Consider the following 27,128-nt stretch of genomic DNA (forward strand, 5'->3'; position numbering starts at 1 on the left):
CCTTTATTCGTTACGTAATTAAAACGCCCAGTCAGATGTATTTCACACCTACCAAACACAACTCACCCAATTTCGCAAACTGGACGTTGAATGTACACTCTCATGAATATTGATTGGCAACATTTTCCAATATGTCAGCGCTCTAATCGGAAACAATAGAACAATAGACCCTGCAGAGCGTTGCCTTTACCACATTCTGTATTATTGTAGATCCCGTTAAGGGCAAATACATGTAGCTTGATATTAAATGGCTGTAGTATAACTTTTTGAATTTGGTAGAAGAAAAGAGTAAAATAATCCCTCCCTAATTCTAACCTCCATGGTTATACCAGTAATTACGTAAGACCTGGTCTAACTTGTTTTGCTTATATGGACCAAGAGATCTAAGGGTTTGCTTTTTCTAATGTTTATTATAAGTGTTATTTTAAGGGTTTGCTATTTCTAACGTTAATCGAAAATGTAGTTCAAAGGATTTGCTATTTCTAATGTTAATTATAAGTGTTATGCTAAGGGTTTGCTATTGTTTATTATAAGTGTTATTTGCAGGATTTGTTATTTTTAATGTTTATTATAAGTGTTATTCTAAGGGTTTGCTATTTCTAATCTTTATTATAAGTGTTATTTTAATAGTTTGCTATTTCTAATGTTTATTGTAAGTGTTATTCTATTTCTAATGTTAATTATAGGTGTTATGCTAAGGGTTTGCTATTTCCATTGTTTATTATAAGTGTTATTCTAAAGGGTTGCTATTTCTAATGTTTATTATAAATGTTATTCTAAGGGTTTGCCATTTCTAATGTTTATTATTAGTGCTATGTAGAACAGAACATAGTTGTCAATACCATGATAGAAGAGTCCAAGACATCATATATGCAGAGCAAACTGCAAACTTCGGACACTAAATCTATGTATAGATCAGTTAACAGCCTTTTGAACAAAAATAAGAAAATCCAACCTGCCTCTGACTCTGCCAAAGCATTGAGTGATAACTTTGCTCACTACTTTGAAGAAAAAGTTGAGAACGTTCATAAAGGTCTTGTTAAATGTATGTCATCTAGTAGTATAAGTAGCACAAATGGGTATGATCAAGAAGTGTCATGTAAATTGTCTGAAAGTTCCTGTTTCCTGTTCTAAGTGAAGGTGATGTTGAAAAGCTAATTGTAGGTCTGAGTACTAAGAGTTGTATGTTAGATCCAATAGCAATACCCACGTGGTACCTGAAAGACAATCTGTCCACTTTTGTTCATGCAATATCAAATGTTATCAACATGTCACTTTCCACAGGAGAGTTTCCCCAGTCTGTTAAACGTGCTGTTATAACGCCGATCATTAAGAAGTCTTCCCTCAATCCGGACGAACTAAAGAACTACCGGCCAGTCTCTAGCCTTCCATTTCTGTCTAAAGTCATTGAGAAGCATGCAGTTAATACCATCACAGAACACATGATTGACAAGAGTCTCGGTGAGCCACTTCAATCAGCTTACCGCCGTGCTCATAGCACCGAAACAGCCCTGCTGAAAGTCAAAAATAACATTATGCATTCGATCCATAACCAGCAGGGTGTCTTCCTAGTATTACTCGACCTTAGCTGTGCGTTTGACACAGTTGATCATGTGATCCTTCTTAGCAGAATGGAAAAGGAGATTGGTTTGTCGGATACAGCACTTCAGTGGTTGAAGTCATATTTCAGCAATAGAACATCACGCGTTAGAATTGACAACGAACTCTCTGCTGAGCATGTTATGAACTACGGTCTGCCACAAGGTTCTACAGTTGGCCCATTGTCATTCACAGTGTATACCATTCCTCTCGGTAGAATCATCACCAAATATGGCTTATCTTACCACATGTAAGCGGACGATCTTCAACTCTACATTAGCTTCGATCCATCCAATCCAGCATCAATTCAGAATGCTCTCTCCACAGTACACTCTCACTCAGTGCATAAATGAGATACGTTCATGGATGACTACCAATATGCTCAAGTTAAACAATGATAAGACCGAGTTTTTCATTGCCATATCCCCTCACAACAAGCAGCGCATGCCACCGGTTACTTTACAAGTTGGTTCTGACACCATTCACCCATCTGAGACGGTACGGAATCTTGGAGTCATCTTCGACACTCACATGACAATGACATCCCACATATCATCCATCTGTAGCAGTTTGAACACACATCTCAGGAATATCACCCGCACCCGTCGTTACCTGGACTTTGACACCTGCAATCACATAATTCGCTCTCTAGTTCTGTCACGCCTTGATTACGGCAATGCTCTTCTTCTGGGTGCAAGACAAGCCGATATCTCCAGACTTCAACGTCTGCAGAACTGGTCTGCTAAACTGATCTTTCGCGCCACCAAATATGACCATGCATCCCCTTTCTCCAACAACTTCATTGGCTGCCAGTCAAGGAGCGGATAGCTTTTAAGATCTTGCTGTGTGTGTTTAAGGCCATCAATGATATTGCACCAGCCTATTTGTCATCGCTCCTGACTTTGTACTCTCCTGCCTGTGGGGGATTGCGCCCATCCACCGACGTCACTCGTCTTGAATTACCAAAAATAAACAGCAGAACTCTTAAATCAGCCGCTGACAAGACGTTCTTTTTTACAGCACCATCCATGTGGAACAGCCTGCCTCAAACCATACGATCCACCGGCTCACTTCCAGTCATCAAAAAGGGCCTCAAATCCCACCTTTTTCCACAATAAGGAGTGTTCAGAAATACTTTGGTGGGGGGCTGGTAAAAAGGAGGGGGGCCAAAAAGTTTTGGACCTTAAAAGAGGGGGACCAAAAAGTTTTAGGTGTAGGAAAGGGGGGGCCAAAAAAGTTTTCCGCTTTAAAACCCAAAATTTTCGCGCTTCGCGCGCATTGAGACCCTCTATATCGTTTTTAACATGGGCAAGTTTTGCTTTTCAGTGCTTTTTTTGGAAAAAATGATGGCAATCATGGCACTTAGTGTACACATATTAATTAATATAACATTGAAGATTTTCAGCAACATGCAACTTCTGGGTTGGTCTAACAAAATACTGGCACTTTTTATCATAGAATTTTATATCTCTTCAAAGTAGGCTACAAACATGATTATGTACCAATCTAATCAAAATAAAACTAAATCAAGAAAATATTGCAAATACATTGGATTTCTTTGCACGTAAACTGCACACTTCAGTTTACTATTTCTTATTGCAAAATTATTTTGTACACACATAGGCCCATGGGTAGATTTTAGCATAGGGCAGAGTGGGCACGCCCAGATACCACAGTCTTTGGGGGCCAAAACTGATACCTGTGTACATTTGCGTGACCAAATTAATCTCATATTTTGACCATTTTAGCTTTTTACATAAATTAGTTCCAATTTTAACAATATTTGACCATTATCATTTAATAGCCACGGATCCCAATTATATGCAGATGTGCATATATATGAACCTCAAAATAAATCCTCTATTTCATTAATACCTGTAAAATCAGATAAACACCCTTTTTGGGACAAATCTAAATTAAGTATAAAATGAAAATTTCCTTGTGCTTGTATTTCATGCAGCTTCATGCGCAATTGCCCCACCGGGAATGTTTCAAACATTTACCTCCCTCAATGACATGTGACCCAGATACCACACCACTGGAAACAACACTATTATAAGTACCGGTATAATGTTTGTTATACGATAATGGGGGGGGTCAAAAAGTTTTGTCTGTCAAAGAGGGTGTCAAAAAGTTTAGCGGTCCATCGAGGGGGGGTCAAAAAAGTTTTCGAGCAAAAAATTGGAGTTAGACCAGCCCCCCCCCTACCAAAGTATTAATGAACACTCCCTAATCATCATCAGTCGGCTGCGGAGCAGGCGACTACAAGCTTTCTCCAACTATTGCGATCTTGGGCAAGCGAAACAATTTTGTTTGGCTGCAACATCCCTTCAGTATCTCCCAGGAGGTGCTGGACATACTGTAAGTACAGTGTGCGCGGCCGTCCTGGTTTCCTCTTCCCATGTGGTGGAACGTAAAGGGCATATTCTTTCACAGGCTCGTCGTCTTCAAGACGCAGTATATGGCCGAGAAATTTGAGATGATGAATCTTGACTCTGGCAACCAGTGGAGTGGTGTTGGTCAGATTGTAGATGGTTTCATTTGGAATCCGATCCACACGCTTGATGTTTAACATGACTCTATAGCAAGATGTTGCAAAGGCATTGATTTTGTTTTCCATGTCCTTGGTGATTACCCATGACTCACACCCGTACAGAAAGACAGTAACACAAGTTGTCTCAAACAGCTTGATTTTTGTTTCGATTGGCAGGGATGGGCTTCTCCAAAGGCGTTCCAGTTTCCAGAAAGCTGCCCAGGCTAGTGATTTTCTTCTTTTTAGGTCTCCAGCACTAGAGCCCAGCTTGGAACCCAAGTACTTAAAGTCTGTGACATGGTTGATGGTACTACCATAGACTTCAAGTGCTGGATGGGCGTTACAGTTTGCAGTCATATATTCTGTAGGTAACAATTCCAGCGTCAATTCCAGAAGTTGATTTCTTCAGAAGGTAATCTACCAGGATAATGAACAGGAATGGCGCTAACACATCACCCTGAAGCACTCCAGTTGTTACTTGGAAAGGCTCTGAGATACTTCCATCTACCATAGATGTGCCATCCCTCTTTTTGACTTTCACCCCTTTCCTTGAGTTCTTCCCAGAAAGCGAGTGTATGATTTTCCAGGTGTTGGTGTAATTCCCCATCTCGTCGGCCAGCTTCAGGTCTTCCATCTGCTTATTGAGTGTAGCAAGCTCATCAGATTTATAGGAGTTGTTAAGGCTGGTGTTCAAGTTCCTCCATCTTTCTCTAGATTGACGAGACCTTGAAATAGAGTACCGCTTTTTGGCCTCATCCCTTTCAAGTTTAAGTCTGATGGTTGCATCTGATACCCAACTTGGTAGTCCGCATGGCTCTTGTTTTCCAATAACTTTCTCAGCAACTTCACGGACCGCTGTTTCGAAGGTCTCATACCTATCAGAGATGGGAGTGGCATCATCCATGCTCAAGACCTGGAATCTGTTTGATAGCTCCAGCTGAAATTCCTCCTTTGTATCAGGATCTTGCAACTTCCTCCAGCTGAATTGTGGTCTCTTGCAAGGGTTTCCTTTGCTTGTTCGCAGACTGGCAGCTAGACGGACGCTCACAATACGATGATCGGAGTCCACTTCTACTGATTTGTATGCTCGACAGTTGCGGAGAGAATTTACCCACTTGCTATTTATTAGAATGTTATCTAACTGTGCATGGGTTGATCCAGCTGGATGGGTCCAAGTCCAGAGACGGTTCTTGGGTTGGGGGAATCTCATCTGGGCTGGTCTGAGATTGTACTCCAGGCAAGTGTTGACCAGGCGCTCACCATTGTCATTTGTTGAATCATGGTAGCAATGTGGACCAATGACCCAAGGATGGGAAAGATGACTATCTGTTCTTATTCTGGCATTAAAATCGCCGAGGATGAGATGGATGTTGTGCCTTTTCATACCATCCAGGTGGTCAGATAGTGATGAATAGAATTCCTCCTTGTCAGAAGATGTTGAGCACTCAGTGGGTGCATATACAACAATGATGCTAAGCTGTGGGTTACCATGGAATGTTACAAATAGTATCCTCTCGGAAACAGCTTCAACACTCTTCATTAAGCACATTCACAGATGTCTTAAAAGACATCTGTGAATGTGCTTGGACATGACCAGACCCACTCCTCCATGTCTTTGGTTGGTAGCAGAACTGAATATTAAAACCCAGTTCCTATTGTCGGACCAAAGTTCATCAGTTGGGCTTGGTGTAATGCAGGGGCGTAGCCAGCTTTCTTGGTCAGGGGGGGCAAAATAAAATTTTGGGGGCACAGACGAAAAAATTGCAGTTGCATCATACAATACATAGAGACTGTATGTCTTCGAGCTTCCCGAAAAGGGCCTTATTGGGATGATGTGCGCGCGTAGCGCAAAAAAATGGTATTTTACACTATTTTCGCCCATTATCCGGCTAAAAAGGGCTTTATTTTTTACAATGTCAATACCTGCATCAGCACAACCCATGAATAGCTGATGGATTTTCCCTTGTTGATTAACAGTACGGACATTATAAGTAGATATTACAAGAGGTTTGAAGGTAGACAGGCGACAATAATCAGGGCCAACAGTTCGTGATGGTGTGCCGAGTTCCCGCTGGTCCGTCATGGAGTCAATAGTAGACTGCCGCTCATCTACCCTCGGTATTTTTGAAGATTTGTTTGTAGTTTTCGTAATCGCGGGTTTTGCTGGGAATTATTTTAGTCCAGTCCCAACAGCTTTACGGGTGATCAGCCCTGTTTCAGCTTCTTTTCTGGACACACAGCAGCCGAGATCTACCAATATGTAGTAGTTCGCCCCTGATCTGGAACATGTTGGCCAGTGTTGGAAGGTTGACCAATGATGACATGTTCAACACCAGCCTAATGACCGTTGAGAAGTAAGTCTTCCTCTTCCGCTCTTTGGCCCATGATGAAAATTTGGAGCCATTGGGATAGGCTAGGCTCCAATATGAAGAGAATCACTACCGTCCTTGACCCCTTAGAATACTCAGAAAAATGAAGATGGAGCTTGATGCTCATGGCATGAGACCTTGGAAATAAACTAGCCCTACCAGAAAAACAGCACCTGATCTTACCGCACTGTTCTTCAGCAGTTTAAGGACAAAGTCCGGCCGGAACATAACTCACATGTGCTCTTGAAAGACCTGGTATTAAACCTAACCAAACAAATGCCATGAACACCAAGATATGAGTAACTAGAAGGAGAAAGAACGGAGCAATATCTCATCATGATTGTGTCGCTGGCTGTACTGTCTACATCGTTACAGTAGCAAAAACAAATGGCCAAGACATTTGAACATACTGGCCGTTGAACCTGATGGTTTCCTCCGCCCTAAAGCTGGCATGTTCAGCAACTGAGCTAGGGAGGCAGAGGGCGCTCATTCCCTCCAATGTTTATTATAAGTGTTATTTGCAGGATTTGTTATTTTTAATGTTTATTATAAGTGTTATTCTAAGGGTTCGCTATTTCTAATGTTTATTATAAGTGTTATTTTATTTCTAAGGGTTTGCTATTTCTAATGTTTATTATAAGTGTTATTCTATTTCTAAGGGTTTGCTATTTCTAATGTTTATAAGTGTTATTCTAAGGGTTTGCTATTTCTAATGTTTATAAGTGTTATTCTAAGGGTTTGCTATTTCTAATGTTTATTATAAGTGTTATTCTAAGGGTTCGCTATTTCTAATGTTTATTATAAGTGTTATTTTATTTCTAACGGTTTGCTATTTCTAATGTTTATTATAAGTGTTATTCTAAGGGTTTGCTATTTCTAATGTTTATTATAAGTGTAATTCTAAGGGTTCGCTATTTCTAATGTTTATTATAAGTGTTATTTGCAGGATTTGTTATTTTTAATCTTTATTATAAGTGTTATTCTAAGGGTTCGCTATTTCTAATGTTTATTATAAGTGTTATTCTATTTCTAATGTTTATTATGAGTGTTATTTTAAGGGTATGCTATTTCTAAGGTTTATCATAAATGTAGTTCAAAGGATTTGCTATTTCTAATGTTAATTATAAGGGCGGGTTAGTGTAGTGGTCTTCTCACTCGCTTCTCACCACTGTAGCCGGGTTCAATTCCCCGCGGTGCCACATGTGAGTTTGGTTGCCGATCCATGCTCGTCCTCGCAGGTTTTCTCCGGGTGCTCGGTTTTCCTCCTGCTTCTAAAATCGGACCTCTTCCCATATCCCTGTCCCGTCATATCTGGAGGCATCCCTTGAATTTAGTAGCCTCTGTGCACTATTGGGTTTAGCCTGGCTTCGGCCGAATGTTATAAATATAAATAAATAAATAAATAAATAAGTGTTATGCTAAGGGTTTGCTATTTCTATTGTTTATTATAAGTGTTATTCTAAGGGTTTGCTATTTCTAATGTTTATTATAAATGTTATTCTAAGGGTTTGCTATTTCTAATGTTTATTATAAGTGTAATTCTAAGGGTTCACCTTTTTCTAATGTTTATTATAAGTGTTATTTGCAGGATTTGTTATTTTTAATCTTTATTATAAGTGTTATTCTAAGGGTTCGCTATTTCTAATGTTTATTGCAAGCACTATTCTATTTATTATTTATTATTTTTATAAGGGTTTGCTATTTCTATTGTTTATTATAAGTGTTATTCTAAGGGTTTGCTATTTCTAATGTTTATTATAAATGTTATTCTAAGGGTTTGCTATTTCTAATGTTTATTATAAGTGGTATGCTAAGGGTTTGCTATTTCTAATGTTTATTGCAAGCATTATTCTAAGGGTTTGCTATATAATGTTTATTATAAATATCATTCTAAGGGTTTGCGATTTCTATTGTTTATTATAAGTGTTATTCTTATGGTTTGCCATTTCAAATGTTTGTGATGAGTGTTATTCTAAAGGTTTGCTATTTTCAAACGTTTATTATAAGGTCGTGGGTCGTGTTGTGGGGCAAATCCGATTTTAATGAAAGTTTATGTTCCAAGGAATCTAACTATGCAAAACAAATTGGTATACGGGGTGCGTAAGAAAATCTATAGGCTGATACCTTGCAAAAAAAAACCCACAACATTTTTCATAGGCCAATGTGTGTTATTTCGTTCTGGTACACCATAACGCAATTACAATTTTACGATATTTTTTGTACATACCAATTATGTAGCCAGAGCTTTCATGTGGTATAAAGATCTCAACTGTTTTTGAGAAAAGTGGGGGATGAGGCTGTGTTCAGATTGATTGTTGACAAAAACTTCCCAAATCACTCTTTCTCATTAATTATTGGGCCATTGATAGACCCAGCAGCATTAACTATTTCCACAGACTAGCTCTTGAGTCTAAATGGATCCACATTTTACAGACTTCTGCTCCTCTGGGTATGAATGTTACAAGTCATCGTTTAACAAATTTTCTTTGGTCAGTTATTCTGGTCCTCACTCATTGTTTTTCTTTAATCTTTTGTTTGTTGCAAAATCGGACCACCTTCCCTCTATCCCACAACGCACTATTCCAGGGGGGTATGACGTAGTTCATCAACCTCATAGATCGTGTGCATCCGATGGTCTTTGCCATACCTTTGCAATTATTTTGTCTTAATATGGGCATACTGATTCCATATATGCGGATTATTGTAAAGGCCATCGATGTTACTAGTTATGCAATTATTGAATACACGAGTGTTGCAGTTACGGAGCGACGCAGAACATCTGTGTAAGAGATTGTGTTTACATTTTATTTTCATTTCCAAAAAAAAAGTGAAACGGACGCCGACAAAATATCACGGCGTGTCCCGTCATTAGTTTATCACCATTAGGTCTATAAAATGTATACAAAGTTAGGTTTCAATAGCAGGAAACTTTTTTGGCTGATGACACCATGTCAATAAGGCATAAAAATGTTGTTTTTTGCCCCCGAAAGGTATTTAGTGATCGGGCGCCATTATCGTGATTATCGGTGATTCCTTTTTTGTAATGAAGGCACCAGCCGAAATGTCCTTATTGCAGAATGTAATGAACATAACTCTGTACTCCAAAAAATGTTTTAAATATACTAGGCATTGGCTGGGCTCCCAATCCTCATTGTATTTTTCCTTTAATTCTCAGTTTTGACAAACTCGGCCTGTATTTGATAACTCACCACAGAGTAAACCACACAAACCGCAGGATTAAACAACAAATTCACTAGTTTTCATTTAAGGTTGGATGTTATTTCATTTGAGTTTTATTTTCAACTTCACAATGAAACAAAACCAAGTACAATAAACAATGCATTTTATCATATTCTCATTGTACAAGAACCACATTCTATGTATCCTGCATGTCTTGAGCATTATGCTTCTCCACTCTGGATTTTTTTTTACAATAACCAAGGTTCAGAAAATGAACATATTCCAAGTTTGTGGTGTAAACTTATGCAATGAACAAATTATTCAACAGTTCTTATCATTTTGTGGAAGAATTAAACAAATTAACACATTTTGTCTCATGAATAATAAAGATAATTGTAAAATAACAGGTTTTCAATTAAATTTTTGAAGTAAACCGCAAATTTTGCTGAATTTATTTTTATAGTATATAATTTAAAGTTAAAGTATTACAACAGAAAAACTAAATTGCATAACAGCATAAGTTCATAAATAATACAGTGGGTCAAACACAACTTTCAAGCTTGATAGGATGATAAGATGATGTAATAATTCCCATAAATTCATATTCAACCACTTCATGGACCCAAGAAAAGGGAATTTCCAGGCACGGCCAGTCAGCTATCCAATTATTGTGTTCAGATTCAACTAAAAACAACTAAAAATCACTTCATGCCGGAGCATTTATCATTGGGCTATCATAGTTGAAATCCAGACACCCCAGACATGACCTTAATCTCCCACACAGGGAGTATAGATTTCAAATGGAGTCGCCGATATCGGGTAACCCATTTGAAATTCACACTCCAAGTGCAGGGATGAAAGTTCACTTTTGACAAAAAGCCTGAATAAGCCCTAAAAACAGTGTGAAATTGACCAGAATGACCCTAAAACAGGCTAAAGATAAAAGAAATTGCGTAACTCTAGAATACAAAAAAGCCTGAAAACTTACATCCCTGAAGTCATGTCTTTTATATGGGTTATGTATTTCACCTGGAATTGCCCATTTTTAGAACCACCAAATTTGGAAACATGCATAGCAATGATAGCATATTTGTGACATTATATGTGACACGATCAAGGGAATGAGTGGGATGTAAGCTAACAGAGATATTGGCAAAGAAAGTGCTAAAATTCTTTTGTTTTCTATTGTTTTCAGCGATTGATAAAGTGACATAACTTCGCAAAGAAAAGTCGTATCAACTTGGGGTTTTCAGTTTCTGAAAGCTCTAAATATCCTCTTTAGAATCATATGTAAAACTCATTTTCGACTAGAGTCGACATGCGACTCATTCCCTTGATCATATATGATATACCACTATCAAGCAAAATGTGCAATTTCTTCAGTATGGGCAGGCAAAACCTGTGTTTGTGGCCCCTGAACATGTTTAAAACAAAACTGCCAACCAGTTACATGGGAGGTTTTGCTTTAAACATGTTCAGAGGCCAATGACACATAGGTTTTTCTCAGTCGGTACAAGTATAATTTTGGAGCCTGTAAACTGTGCAAGAACACTAGTACTCTATGTGCAAGCCATAGACTTCAACATAAAAAGTCGAGTATTGATATATTTTCTCAAAATATCATGAGCTATCTTAAGAACCACTGAACCAATACTAGGCGTGTTTGTACTCATTTTAATGCATTTTTCAAATATGGTCATACAATTTTTTTATTTGTGAAATTTTTGAATTGGAAAAAAATTCATTGAAACTTCGTGTGGAGAGAGTTAGTTTTCAAATTATAAAAAGTTGTGTGAAATATGCTTCATTTTGCTTGATCACATCACTAAGGCATCACATCCAATTTGGTCCCATAGCGCTCTCGATGTCCCTTTAGGTATCGATGACTCTTTCTATCATGCCCTGGTGATGCAATCAATGGTATCACACATAACAATTAACACTTGCTTAGTGTTATTGTTTTTCTTTCAAATAAAAAATTGATAACAGTATCATAACACTATCAATATCCAAATCTTCAGGGTATGATAGAAAGAGCCATCAGTACTTATCAGGGCACCGATATTGCTTTAGGACCAAATTAGCAGTTGCACCTAGGTGTGATGGCGAAACATCCAAGGCTACGAACTTCATGGAATGATTGGCCCTCGTTAGCAGACAATGTTGGACTTGACCAGTTAGTGCACCAACTTGTTTATTTTTAGGCTCTGCCGAGGTTACATTGGATTCACCCATTTCAACTTCATTTTGAGCTTTCCAAGTAAAAAACATCTGACCTTATTCATATAAATGAGACAAGTTGTATTATTACTATATTTAGAGCATTATTTTAGTACACAATAATCCATTTCTCAAGTTCATCTTCATATGATCTGAAAACAGTCTTGCCAGTTGCGTAGCCAAGCCGCCCTGATATTAACCATAAGATTTTTAGGCCTTTCTGTATGTTTAGGCTAATTTTTGACAATTTTTATGAAATTCTGACCCCCCCTTGAAAGTTGCCCACTCTCCTGAAAAAGTCCTGGTTACGCCACTATCTGTTGCAAGATGCATCTCTTCTTGAAACACTGAACTTGACGAGCATTATGATATTAGTTTTCTGCAATACATAATATATATAGGAATTATAGTCGGTCACACAACATTGTTATTATTATTAACTGTCCACAATGATTTATTGATGAATGGATCAGTGGCGTAGCCAGGGGGGTCAGCTGCCCCCTGTGAGAAGTCTTGTTCCCCCCTCCCCGATGCTGATGTTCATAAAATTAAAGATTGTTAGGCCTTCTTTGCACTTTTCTGCCAATTTTCATCAAATTTTGCCCCCTTGAAATTTGCCTTGGGCCCCCTCAAAAAAGTCCTGGCTACACCACTGGGATGGATCACCCAAACTGTAGTACAAGCAACTCCCAATTACCCACTAAAATTAACCCCTGAGCACTACCTGCCGATCTAACATTGCCTCTGATTGGTCAATTACATGATATCTTCATTTTAATCACCAATCAGAATGAAGCTTTTGCAAATAATTCACCACAATTTTTTTCCGTGGTGAAATTATTCTAACAATGTTGCTGATTGGGCCAATTGATAATGAAAACTTCATTATGACCAATCGGCGGGTAGTTCTCATGGGGCTAAGCTTGAGTGTGTATGACTATTTACGTATGTGTGTATGCGCATCATTTTCATTGACATGGGAATAGATTAAATATTTACATAAGCCACAGATTAAGCTATATGCTTTTTTCTGCTGGTACTGAGAGAAGAGGGTTTCTAATGCACTATACATGCAATAGTTTGATTTTAAATACTAGCAAAGACTACTTATTATTCACAACATCACAAATCTGAAAGGAACTACTGCTCCTAGGTACTATCGTCTACCGGGCAACCCTTCATGTTAACCAGCATATTTAGCAAATAGAAATACTGTATGGAATATTCTAGAAACACTGAGCTCCAGTGTTTTTACACTTTAAAACCAGTTACATATTAATGCAATATCAAAGGTTTGAATTTTCTTACAATTTTATACATGTACAAATTATTAGTCCGCAGAATCTAGTCCAAACTATCTTTCAGTCTTACTCTCAGCGACTTACAAGTAAGAAACTTTAGCACAATGTTACCTTTTTCAACAACTATTGTTCTACTTGGAACAATATTTTTAAACTGCTACAGAAAATAGATTTATTTAAACCTCAACCTACATACTAAATGAAAATAACACCTCTTGTCTGCCTTGGGCAACACAATACTTTCTTTTTTACAATATTTTTAAGTCATAGATTTATCCTTCTGCATAATTTGCGACTTCTTCCTTCTTTCATTTCGACAAATGCCGACTTCAAACTTATTTTAACAAGCTACACAGTGAAAGTGTTTCATCTAATAGCCCAGAAAAAAGCTCAGAGACTTACAATTGTGTTTGATTGGTCATCGAAAAACCACATTTGCAGAGGTTTACCGGCTAGACCACAATTTTTACATACTTCGGTGAATAAATTAGGATTTTTTTTTCTGTTGAGACGACATAAAATAGCACCCAATCAAAAGTAAAACATTGAAAATGCATATATGCTGCATATCCATAATTACCAAAAAAAAAGAAGAACAAAAACAACAACTGCTGATTTACCAAATGGCAAACCAACCAGGGATCCTCAATTTGTTTGAGTACACAACACACAAAATTTAGAATCTTTTTTTGATAATCTAAAAAGATCAGCTTGAGTAGAGCTCAAAATTTAAAGCATATAGTCAGCAGTAAATGTTGAATTCCACCTTCAAAGACTGCTGTTTTTTCAATTGGGCATTTAGGAGCAGTGAAAATTTTGATACCAAGTTATTTGGTTATTTAACATCAGTGTGTGCTGTGTGCTATTGTATGCACCTCCTCACAGATTTGTGTCTCGGAAACGAGGTATAATATAATATGTACAAGTCTGGCAATCAAACACCTTCATCATGACTGTTTCACTGTTTGTAAACACCCAACATCTACACCTGCTGTGGTTGCCATAGCAACCTCCTGCCCACTACCGGCGCCCTCTTTGGGTTGCTCTGAAGCATCGCCTGATGGTGCAAACTCCTCTTGGAGTGCAGGTGCTGAACTTGTTGTCATCTCCGGTGGTTGTGACTGTGCTATTGGTAACATTTTGGTAATGGACGGTGGTGCAAGCGCTGGGGTGGTCGCCGGTTCGAGACCTCACTCTCCTTCTCAACAATATCTGGCATTTGCGATGCCGGAGAAGAGTTTCTTTGCAGCGCAGAGGATGTTTCTTGGGATGTCGAATGAAGTTGAGTAGATGACCGTGCCATTTCCACCATCTCTCTTTCGACAGTTGGTAAAGACGGCGGCATCGCTACTTCCTCGCATACTGGCTGCGGTGACCCCATCCTTTTAGGGGTCAACACTGGGGGCGTTGCAGCCCCAGAGTCATCAGATGATGCCATAACAACTTCAGAAACAAGTGTAACCGATGGAGGCAGCGGTGAATTATCCGCACTGCGTTCCTCCTCAAGTGCTGCCGATGTATTTTCCCCTTCCCCCGCTGATCTAGTTGGTGGGTTTGTTTCTTCCACTGTCGTTACCTCCTGTATCGTTTCCTCCTGTATTGTTTCTTCCACTACCGTTTCCTCCACCATACTTTCAACCGCTTCCTCAGTCATCCCCTCCATGGTTTCAATCGTTTCATCTACGACATTATCAAGTTCTTTTTCTACCGTTGCCAACATCTTCTCAATAGAGGATGGAATGCTATCGCCTTCCTCTGGAATACTCTCCAGCTGTTTATCCCCTTTCCTACCAGTTGCATCTCCTGCTTCATTCACATCTGTCGGTTCCGTTTCCATCTCTCCCACACCAACAGGTGAATTCTCTGCTGGTGTCGACACAACAGACACGATCTCGTCGGTCTCCATTGGCATAACAACAGTCTCACACACCTCATTCTTCACAGGTGTCAACTGAGTGGGGAGATCACTTGGGTCAAACGGTTCTTGTTTGATTTTCATCCCGTCGAATCCGCGGTGGTCTTTTCCGTACGGGTCTGTGTCGATTTCCGTTTTCTTCTGGGCTAGCCTGGCTTTGTAGGCCTGGTACTGAGCTGCTTTTTGCTTCTTCTTGGTGCAGATGCGGCAGACAAATTCCTCGTCATCTGCTGGCTGCTTGGTCATACCTGGTAAAGAAGAATAAAAAGCGCACAAGAAGAACATCCGGTTAAGTTTGTTTGAAATTCGAGACTGCAATAATCATTATGATGGGCATTACAACTCAAACAGAACTAAATACTTTTAAACTGATAATATATTATCAAATACAGCTCATGGGGCAACCATTAGGGAGTATGAGTATTTTGGGGAGAAAATCATGAATTTTTTGACAAACAGCTTACTGCATACTGCACAAAACAATATTTTAAGAAGTTTATCATCCATTTTTAAAAAGTTATTGTGAGGCTTTTCTAAAGTAATTTCCAACAGTAGCCACTTCAAGTTACCGGTTGCAGACCTGCCAACCTACCGAAGTCGGAAAGAGGGACATTGAGGCAAAAACCTTGTACATGTACACAAACCAGATACCGACTAATTCAAAGACTTCAGGTGTGCAATACTTTCAGAATTCAGGGAAGGTTTTGCAGGTCTAAATTTATCACAATAGACTAAAGAGAATGCTATAAATTTGCATCATTTTCTGCTGTTCTTAAATTTAAATTTGCCATCACTGAAATTTTCAGAAAGCAGGACTGTCCCTCTTTTTCACTTTGGAAAACCCCAAATGAGGAACAGTCCCTCAAAATGAGGGACAGTTGGCAGGTCTGCAGTTGATCCTATTTGCCAAAACAAAATCTAATTGCAATTCCTTTCACACAGAGTTGGATGCCTTGTATTTGTGTGCTGGCGGCAGGGCCAATTATCAATTAAGTGGCCCCTGAACTTGTGTAATACAACGATATCAGTTAAAGTCTCCTGGCAACTCTGCTACCTATTGGGCTATTCCATTAAAAATCATTCCCACTGTGGAACCTTTTTGGAAATATCTTCTATAAGGGGAGTATGAATTTCAAATGGAATGAACACATTTGAATTTGAATTTCATACACCCTCTGAGAAAGATTCAACCTGAATCTACCACAGAGGAAGGACGAGTTTCAAATGGACCTGCCCAATGTGGTCATTCCATTTGAATTTCATACTCCCCATGTGGAAGATATTTCCAAAATCTTCCACAGGGGTAGTGTGGATTTCAACTGGAATAGCCCATTAGATAGAAGTGTTGGAACTAGTGAGCACCAGTTATGCGAGCATATTATGACGAGTAGCTACCCGGTGCACATGGCACTGGTTTTCCAAATGTCTCCGTTGGTGATTTGAGTACATTACCTCACAGACTATACACAGACTGTTGAAATCGTGCATTGTTAGTAAAATCCACCACAAAAATAAACAGCGATAACCACATGTCAGCCCAAACATAGTATCGTCACTGGCGAGAAAAACCTTGAACATGGATGAAGCAAACCATTCAATATAAAGTCTATACCTACAAGGTTTATCCATTTTCAAGGGCCAAAAGTAAATATGAGGTGTTTCCTGCATGTATTTTTGGCCCTTGAACATGGATGAAGCAACCTCTCCAATATAAAGTCTACACCTACAAGGCTTTATCCATGTTCAAGGGCCAAATGTACATATGAGGTTTTCCCCACCCAGTGACGGTATAGTCACAAAACGTGTGTCCCATGCTTACCTATACAAAACAGATGGTACCATTTCTCGCACTTGTCACACTGCACCCAATTGATGTCGTCTCCCGTTGGCTGAAGACATCGTTTGGCCGAGCAGATCTCGTCGTCGTCATCGTCGCCGTCCACGTTTACAATCATATCTTTAGCCATCTTGATCTTGGTTTTAGTGTCGTCTTTTTCTAGAATGAAAATAAATATGGAGGCTTGTAATATGACATCATCCGAAAAGGGCGATAGCGCAAACAATTCCGCTTTTACAGTAAGTGATCCATGATTTTCCAGAGTAGTTTTGCGACCCCACATTTGAGCTTTAATAGGATCCAAAATCCATGATAATATAATAGACCCCATCGAATATTACGTCACTCATCCTCATTTGAATGAAATACCGTCCACCAGAGGCGCCAACGGCCAATTCACATGATAATACAATAAAACAGGTGATAGATATGAATGGTTGTGGAATGGAACTAGAGACCTGTACCTTGGACACTTAGAACTGTCCACCAACACGGCTGCCACTGTTATACCGTTCCGATTGGTTTATTTGATAGGGTCTATATTAAGAGATGTAACACAGGTACATATACGAATCCTGAAAATTGACAAGCGCTTGTGCATGGCATTAAACATCTATGGGGGCTAGTCCTATAATTTTGTTTGCTCTTTTTATGTTAAAATATCATCCAATTCCAGAAATGCTGATTTGTTTTTTTTTAAACAAAAATATCCCAAGTTTTTTATTTATGGCCCCAGATCCGGATAAATCCATCAACTGCTCAGTGCCGGAAGTGGGTAAGTGCAATAGCTACCATGTGTGGATGAGTACAATATTCTGTGTGTAAATTGCCAAATGATCACATGGCAGCTATTGGACTTACCCACTTCTGGCACTGAGCAGTCGATATATGTGCTTACCTTTCTTCCTTTTCTTCATCTTAATCTTGAGTTCCCTCTTGATGTGCTTATTCTCCTTGCCTTCCTTCTTCACATGTCCTTCTTCTTTTTCATCTCCTTCCTCTCCTTCTCTTTCTCCTTCTCCTTATTCTTCTTTTTTTTCTTCTTCTCCAGCTTGAGTGCCATGGCGGCCTTGATGGGATCATACTTGGTTTCGATCTCCTCCTCCTTCATTTTACGCTTCAGCTTTCTCTTCTCTTTCTCGAGGGCCGATAGCTTGGGTTTGACAAACTTCATCTGTGGTTCCTCCGGTATTTGCTGTAGAAATGAATATTGGTAAAGAATTCTTGTTTTAGAATGACCTTCACACAATGAATAGGCCTACATTGGGATTTAAGAACTATTTTGATTTGTTTTAAAGGGGGTAACCCTATTGGTTTTGGATATGGATTGTCTTTAAAATTACATAATAATATCAAATATCTCCCCCTTTATGCTGCTTTGTGAAAAAACGAGAGCATTTTCAGCGTAAATGTGAATAAATAGCCAAATTTGCAATCCAATACCTTGTATACGTGCATTGCATTCTGGGTAGGCATGCAACAACAACAATTCCCGTTCGTATGACGAATGCTGACATGCTGCAATGCCCGGCCCGTATTGAACGGAAAATATTTGGTTTTTTTTGGTTTTTTTGTTTTTTCGTACCGTTTCAGAAAAAAGGAAACAAAATATATTCCCCTTGCAATATGTACATTTCAAATGAATATAAAAAAGTTTGGGTTAAAAATGGAGAGGAAAAAAACCTTCCGATACCGGGTTTTGAACCGGGTACCTCTCGGGTAAAAGAACGGCGCGCTAGCCAATTGAGCTATTTCACCAACTGAAATAATCAAGGACTTGTTTTAATTATATACGGCGGACCGTCTCCTCAGCACTTAGCGTAGTCTCCTACACAGCCAGTTTGCGTCGGTCTGACACTCGTCGATCCTCGTGATAGCCACATACAGTCTGGCCGCGAGACTACACTTAGCGTAGTTCGCTTTTTCTGTTCCCATGATCCGAAGAAATTTTTATTGTTTACAAACTGGTAACCTGTAAAAACCGCTGTGATTCATGATTTCTCCGGAAATACATCGACTTGGGCGTCAAATTTCAGGATAGTAATGAGAAAAATAGTATCTATTATGTGATACCAAAACCTCATCAACAATGAAAAAAATCGGGGATGATGCTGTCGATCGGGTTACGGACCTTTAAAGAGGGATATATCATATATTGAGCCAATCACAAAGATGGTAAGAACAGTCAGTAATGCTGAAAGCAATTAGGCTTAAAATTGCTACAAGATCTAAAAGCCCTATTTTGATTGGTTCCTCAGATGATTAAGATTGTGTCATGTCTTTCATGGGGGTGTATGGATTTATGTATATGTATAGAAAACCATTCACCCGATATTACTGACAAATTCACCTGCTGCTAAAAGCTTCCAAGAAGAAGCGTGAATGAATTTCATTGATGTGATTTGGCGCAACGAGCCAAGGTCTTTTCGGAAGACAAAGTTGCGATGCAACCGATATCAACGTTAACTGCCATTTCATATTTTTCGTTTTGGGAAACATGGCATAAAATAGGGAATGATATGCGACCCGTTCTGACAAAACCAGGAACAAGTTGCATGTCATGATTTGAATAAAAATGCAAGCACTAGACAATAGCTTTAAAATGATACCAAAATTATATAAATATCGTCAATACTTTTCAAGATATGGGTAATTTTGTAAATGATACCTTGATATTTTTGCCAAATTGCTATTCTGAGTAATGGGCCAATTAGTTTCCTGCCTTACACAGGATTTAACAGGGATGATCATAGTTCAACTGTTATTTATTGATTAAATAAACCTCCTTTTAATAAGTACTTTCAAGGATTTGAAAGTCCACTTAGTCCCACAGTTAAATACCATGAAATTAAGAATTGGAAAACTTGGTTTTTTATGGGAATGTCATCTTTAAAGGCCTATAACTCAAAAACATGTCTGGCGACTTGTTCCGGGTTTTGTTGGAGCTTAATGCAGATAGGGCCTTCTTACACAGACACTCCTTACCTCTATTAGTTGAAAGAATCTGTCTTCATGCATGGGTTGGCAAGCCTGTAATATACGCCGGATGTGCTGTGTCTCATCCAATGACACCTCCAACAGATCACCTTCCATCATCAGATCCTCCAGTTGTGCCTTCGCCATCTCGGACAACTCCAACACCGGCGACTCCATCGGTCTCGTCACGTGGGGCGTTTTCCGTGGATGCTTTCGCTGCTTCTCCACAGGAGCAGGCGGCGGCTGCTGCTGTTGTTGTTGCTGCTGGGGCGTTTGAGGTTGAAGAGTCTTTGAAGCGGTACTATAGGCATGCTCCGATGGGGCAGCACTGTATGCGTGTTCACTCGGAGCGTCTCCGTGACTTGTATGCACCTCTTCTTCACCACCGTTCTCTAAACCGGCAATATCAAGATTGTCCCGGATTCACGGCCATTCCGTTGCTACCGACTTCCATCTGGGCACCTACACGCCCGATAAATTTGTCGGCACCGGTGGCATGCCGTGCAAAATGGAGGATTTGTGAATTGATTCCGGCGGAAGAGGCCTGGTCGTCGCACCGCTAAGCGCATTCTGCGACATGGTCTGAACGTGATCGTGCAATTCGGGCTTATTAGCTGCCTTCTTCAACTCGGCAGAGATGATTCTCTCAGTCTTCTCCCTCGCAGCTTGCTCAACCAATCTCTGACTCATCACGGACAGTTTCGCAAGCGACGAGGCCAGTTCCTCGGTGGCGAGAGCTTGTCTCGCTTCGGTCCTGCCACCCCATAGCACGTTCGGTCAGGCATTGCAGCGCCTCTCCCTCCGGTAACCTCACCGGCAATTTCTGTAGCGACACCAGCAACGACAAGATCGTCTCCAGTCGAGGCCGCCGCGAACGCAGACACATCGGACACAAGAACTTAATGTCTCTTGTAGAGTGCGAGTGACCTCCAATGAGGGGGAATTTGCTTTTGCTGCTGCTGCTCGACTTGGGTAACGGTACACACTGATTGTGGAACCAGTCCTTACAGACCTCACATTGAAGCATGTGGGATGTAATTCCCTTATTACACACACAATATTTGCCCTGGTCCGTGTTCTCTTCTTCCATCTGCTGCTTGTGGCGATTCTTGTCTCGTAACACTCTCATGGCGTCGATTTCCACCTGTTCTTGGTCTTTGTACTTTGCCACCTGCAAAGAGTGCAATTAAATAACATTAATTGGTTTGCTTGCTTGCTGGTGTATGTATCTACATACAAGCTGTATCAAAATGTTTGGTACTCGTCAGTTTTGATATTGATTGAAAGGCCTGCCTCTTCGACATGTAGCATTGGGATGCTCTTGATATGACCACAAATTGCTGTTTCAGGATTCTGAATAATGTGTATCTTACAAATGAGATAGATCTAATGCAGCATTTTGATAAAGCAGTCTTGTCCATAATCACTGGAAACTGATGAGTTCAAATCATTTTGATACAGCCTGTACACCTCAATATGCAAGGGTGGGCATCGCCAGGGTTTTTCATGTCGCCATATCACAGCAAAATTTAATTAAAAATTTTAAAAATAAACACTGTCCACGTCCGGCCTGACTATCACACAATTTTCTATTAAAATAATATTAAATGGATTCGCAAGTGCTTCATTATATTTAGATGTAGAAAGGTAAAATTACATCAAACTAAATCAACTACAAACTTGGAATATTATTGACAAATTGCCGACTTTATTCTTTCATTTAGGAGTTGAGTCTACAGTCTATCATGGGGTCATCGATGAAGCAGTATAATTAATGTTTTGTCCAGATTTTGTCGCCTAGCACGATACTGCACACCCATACCACAATGTGAAAGAGGGTTGGTTCTGTAAGTCAATGAATTGGAACAATCCATTATATTTCCGCATTTTAATGAATTTAAGATATTTATTGAGCATTTATCACACAGAAACCACATTACATTTTAAGAACATTTGATACCAACTTGGAAACACAACACCAAGTGTTACTGTCACCTATGTTCTGATAAATTACCCATAATTAAATAGACACATTTTAAAAAAAATTCTCATTTAACCTGGTAAAGGAAAGGATGTCTTGAGTGTTTATCCAGAGGTGTAAGTGAGGTAACAATCCACTCCCTGAAAAACATGCGAGCCAAAGGCGAGCACCTCGCCAAATTTCAGGAAGTGCAAGGGGGCTTGTCCGGGGAATAGGCTGCAGGGCATCACCCCCCTCATTTCCGGATTTTTTTTGTTGCCAAATTTCCGGAATTCCGGGAATTTCCGGAAGACTTACACCTCTGTTTATCTTTCAATCTTAAAATGGCACCATATCCTTGGTCTGACAAAAGTGGTTGCTATGAACAACTTACAAAAGCTGACGGATCCCTCGTCTCATCTGGGTCCACATCCACAGCAAATTCTTTCTCCATTTCCCTCTGTTTCTCCAGATCTTTTTGCTTCTTCCTCCTTGCTTTCCCCGTCTGTATGACGCCGATCTCTCTCCTGGGCGATAACACCTCCACGAGCGAATACGGTGTGTTCTTCTTCAGGAATGTCCGCGCCGTTCTTTCGCGCCACGATCTGGCCGCTGCTACTTGGGATTCCACCTGCGGTAGTTGCTCTAACCTGACCGGGATTGGCCGTCCTTTCATCACCATGCTCTCCAACACGTCTAGGTAGGGGAAATGCTCTCCATTCTGAATAAAAAAGATTATTAAACACGTGAAATATTATACGCCAAATATGATGCTGAATAAGCAAGCTCTTCTCAATTTTATTGATCTTTAGCCACAAATTCAGAATATAAGTGTAACTGGACTGTAAATTCTTGGGTATGAATGCATGCAACATAATATTATCAACACCAAATAATCATACGATCATTAAGATCCGTAAGAGCAATTGTCAGGATTTGGAGCTGTAAAGTCAAAAGCTCGCATAAAAGCACACATCTTTATTTACACAAACTTAAACTTGTTATTAAACTATTCAATTTGAAAAATCTATCTAAATTTGAAAAATTATACTTAAAAAGAATGTCCAGAATCAAAAAAGCTCAAAATAAGACAAAATGTTTCAAGGAGTTGAGCCCCTGGGTCTGAAATTCTACATGACCATTTAAATTTTACATGCAATAGTATGCAAGGGCCTAACATTTCTATTTTCAAATAGAGGCGCCTTACTGACTTTAATATCCAGACAAACGAGCACCTAGACTAATAACTTTGGTTCGCCAACACTGCATAGCAACAATTTGGCAAGGACACAAACCCAGGTGCAAACAAGGTGTTCACGTCTACGGACCATGTTGCATTTGATGCCATCATAGCGGCACATAATCACACAAACGAGCATGTTTTTCTTTCCAGGCACACATGCATTATTTCTCCGCGCCTAGTAACTCCGACCAAAATCACCTTGGATACGTGGCTTCACCTGGTGCCATGGTTAGGGATGGGCACTCATAAATCTAGGTGATATTTCTATGCTTTGGTTGATTCAACAGCACAGGCCATGCAACCCTGCAGAAAGCAAAATCGGTATGCGGTGATTTCCTGGCCACTTACCTGAATCTCTTCCACTTTCTTGGACCATTCCTTGGCTCTCTGGAGTGCATCTTTAAGTGATTCTATATTAGGTAGGAAAGCTGGGATGTTGCGGGATTCACTGATGATGGCTTCCAGCGTTGCCATCACGTGCTGAGGTCTACGGATGGCAATAACAATAATTATTGGTAACAATTATAAATAATAATAATAAAAGGTTGGTGACAAAATGGCTATTCAGATGAAATCCATACACCCCTATGGAAGACATGACCTTAATCTCCCACACAGGGGTGTAGATTTCAAATGGGGTTACCTGAGATTACGGTAGAGTCCGAAGTTTTCCATTTTACGGAAAACGGAAGAAAATCACGGAATCGGAGGTACAACACGGAAAATGATATTTTTGTATGATGTGACAAAATTGTTGAAAGATAAGCGAAATAAATGTTAAAAACAATCATGAGTTGTGTATGTCAATTTTATGATAAAAATACTGTTTAATAATACCAAAATAAAGGTATTTTACCAAGGCATGAACCCTATATTCCTCCAAACATCGTAGTGAGAATATTCCAAACAGAGCATATTGATTGCGAATATTCGCAATATTGAACACCTTATTTTGATATTATATCATTGTTTATACATTTTAAGCTTTATTCATGAAACACAGATTTACAAATTTTAGAACACGGATTACAACACGGAAAATGGATTTTAGAAAACGATAAACTTCGGACTCTAGGTTACCTGAATGGGTGCTCCATTTGAAATCTACACCCCCTGAGTGGGAGATTAAGGGCATGTCTTCTATAATGCAGTTTTTATAATTTTACACTTGCACCATTTCCAAAAATACAGTGCATCAACTTACTTTGCCTGTAAACAAATCTTAGCCTTCTCCTCCCATCTTTCACTGACAGTCAGTAATTCCTGCAGCTCTGCCATTGCTTTCTCTACCGCTGGGTGAGGGACCAGGCTTACGCCGGAGTCTATCAGCTTCCTCAGTGTGTCAAGGGTCACGCTGTTGGGTACTGATAAAGTGGCTCGTACGTCGTCGAGCCAGTGAGCTTGCTGAAGCTCCTGTGAGAATAAATAATTAAAAAAACAAAACAAAAAACAATGTTAACTTGTCTACTCTTACCAATCTCAGTATCATATATGTTAACACAAGTAAAATAAAACAGCAGATGTGTGTTGTTCTCTGATATGACTGATATGATATTTTGTGTATTTTACTTTTGTATTTATGCTTGCCAATATGATTTGTCTTATAAATGCTTGCAAATATGATCCATCTTTTGTGTATTTTACTTGCGTATATATATGCTTGCCAATATTGTTGTTTCCATTGTTGTAGCGTTAAGTTAGTTTTTTAAGTATTTTAAGATATTTTATTTGTAGTTTAGTATCTCTATGTAAAGCGCCTTGATGTCGGCCCTGGCACAAAGCGCATTATAAATGCGTTATTATTATTATGTGTTCAGACGATGCAAAATCAAGTACTTGTAACTTTCATCAGGATAGATATACACATATACTTGCCAACATTGCTGTTTACCATTGTTGTAGCGTTAAGATAGTATTTTTAAGTATTTGAAGATATTTTATTTGTAGTTTAGTATCTCTATGTAAAGCGCCTTGATGTTGGTCCTGGCATAAAGCACATTATAAATGCGTTATTATTATTATGTGTTCAGACGTCGCAAAATCCAGTGATTGCAATTTTCATCAGGATAGATATGCACATATACACGTGACAAAATTAAAATTAAATTTCATGGTTCACGACTTTACTTTAGAGAGAAAAAGGTGTGCACAAATTCTCTACCTGTTTGAGTTTTGGTATTTCCGGCAGATCAATATCCAGTGCCAATCCATCTTCGAGTAGTTTTTTGAGTTTCTCCGAGTTTGGTATGGCATCGTGTAGGGCATCCTTAGCTTCCTCTTGGAAATTCTCTATCTTATTGAGGAATTCCTACGATAAAAAAATGATAAGAACAAATTGATTTGTAACATAGGAAGTATGTATTGAAGGATATTCCATATAATAACCACCCCTTGTGGCAGACTTTTAGAATTCCACCCAATTTCAATAGTTTAACCCCCTGAGCACTACCTGCCAATCTAACATTGCCTCTGATTGGTCAATTACGTGATATCTTCAGGTTAATCACCAATCAGATTGGAGCTTTGCAAACAATTCACCCCATGTTTTTGTGTGGTGATATCATTCCAACAATGTTGCAGATTGGTCCAATTGATAATGAAAACTTCTTTTTGACCAATAGGCAGGTAGTTCTCATGGGGTTAAGTAAATTATTCCAGATCCAACCATTTGCATCCAACAAATTTGGACAAAGTGTGAAAGATTTTGGAATCCCACACAAAATGGTGTAATTGCAGCCAAATGTGCACAATCGGCTTTTACGACAAGTATTCGTGATACAAACTGAAGATTGGTTCTCCGTCAGATAAGTATACAACTGTCAACCTTTCTTCAGGATTAGCTCCGACTTCTTCAGGACTGCAACTTGTCTACTGAGTATCATGTGGGCTACCCCTTACCCCAATGGTGGCTCTGAAAAGAGCCGTTGTAGTAGGTGCCACTTACCTGGATCAAGTCGGCCTCCCTGATGACACACGCCAGACTCTGCACCTGTTCCATGAACCCTTGCACCTCTTCCAATGTCAGCCTTGTGACATACTTTGAGTCACCTGTAGTTCTTTGTCTGTAAAAATAAAACATTGCATAAGTTAACTACACTATTTTGCAAAGGACCTTTTGTACTGGCTGACCGATCGTGTAAGGTCACGCTTGCGTCACACGATGCTACGCAGATTGATCAGCGAATGAGGTGCTGATGTAATGATAATGTAATTCAATTAACCAATCAGAACCCGACTTCAAGTTTACGTCATAAACTACGCCAAATCAGGCAGTGCGAACGGTCTTTGCAAAAAGGTGTAGTCAGCTGCAACTGCTATAACCATTACAAAGGCTCTTACAAGAAGGAAGAAAAACGTTATAAAGAATTCAGGAGCCTTAAGATCCAAGTCTCATTGCCACTTTATATACGCTACACAATAAAGCCAATTTCTCTAGTTAAAGCCCAAAAATTGTCGCTCTTTTAATACAGATGTTAAACGCAAATGATTTACAAACATATAAATCAAAATAAGCCATAAAAATTCTAAAAATATCTCAAAATCCTCCTTTAACAAATGGGAGTCGAAAATAATTCCAAATAAGAGTAGTAAAAAATATACTTGCAATTTATAATGGTGGTAACATTGATTCAACAACACACCATAAGAAGCAGATATCACACACTTTGTTTTTAAAATAAGGTTCTGATTTGTCCTCAAGGGATAATTGGGCTATTCCATTTAAAATCCACATTCCCCCTGTGGAAGATTTAGCTAAAATCTTCCAGAGGGAGTATGCGTAATGAATAGAATAGACAGTTGGGAAACTTCCATTTTAAATACTCACTCCAGTTGTGGAAGATAAAGGTAAAGCCATAATACAGAGGGAGTATGGGTTTTAAAATGATTAACCCTGACCAATTACATTTGAAAAACATACTCCCCCTGTGTAAGGTAATTCCAAAATCTTCCACAGGGGTAGTGTGAATTTAAATGGAATAGCCCATTAGTCATGT

The 27,128-nt window shown here is 39.2% G+C and overlaps 2 protein-coding genes across 2 annotated transcripts in view; one reads left to right on the forward strand and one right to left on the reverse strand.

The window, feature by feature from the left end:
- Positions 1–1,977: 1,977 nt before the first annotated feature.
- LOC140171057 (uncharacterized) lies at positions 1,978–2,427 on the forward strand. The gene has a single exon (XM_072194233.1). It carries the CDS (start codon positions 1,978–1,980, stop codon positions 2,425–2,427), a length of 450 nt encoding a protein of 149 aa, XP_072050334.1.
- Positions 2,428–13,684: 11,257 nt separating this feature from the next.
- LOC140171058 (lysine-specific demethylase 5A-like) overlaps positions 13,685–27,128 on the reverse strand; it is a 43,158-nt gene continuing 29,714 nt past the window's right edge. The window contains 12 exon segments of the mRNA XM_072194234.1: positions 13,685–15,365; positions 16,937–17,113; positions 17,853–17,930; positions 17,933–18,149; positions 19,940–20,350; positions 20,396–20,677; positions 20,679–21,101; positions 22,285–22,611; positions 23,482–23,620; positions 24,338–24,546; positions 25,295–25,441; positions 26,078–26,195. Of these exon segments, the coding sequence (XP_072050335.1) occupies positions 14,329–15,365; positions 16,937–17,113; positions 17,853–17,930; positions 17,933–18,149; positions 19,940–20,350; positions 20,396–20,677; positions 20,679–21,101; positions 22,285–22,611; positions 23,482–23,620; positions 24,338–24,546; positions 25,295–25,441; positions 26,078–26,195 (3,565 nt within the window). The 3' untranslated portion in view covers positions 13,685–14,328.

Source organism: Amphiura filiformis, chromosome 15 (assembly GCF_039555335.1).
Source record: "Amphiura filiformis chromosome 15, Afil_fr2py, whole genome shotgun sequence".
NCBI lineage: Eukaryota > Metazoa > Echinodermata > Ophiuroidea > Amphilepidida > Amphiuridae > Amphiura > Amphiura filiformis.

Bases quoted from the DNA above. Each gene is read 5' to 3' on its own strand.
- LOC140171057 (XM_072194233.1), top strand. From the start codon at position 1,978: ATGCTCAAGTTAAACAATGATAAGACCGAGTTTTTCATTGCCATATCC.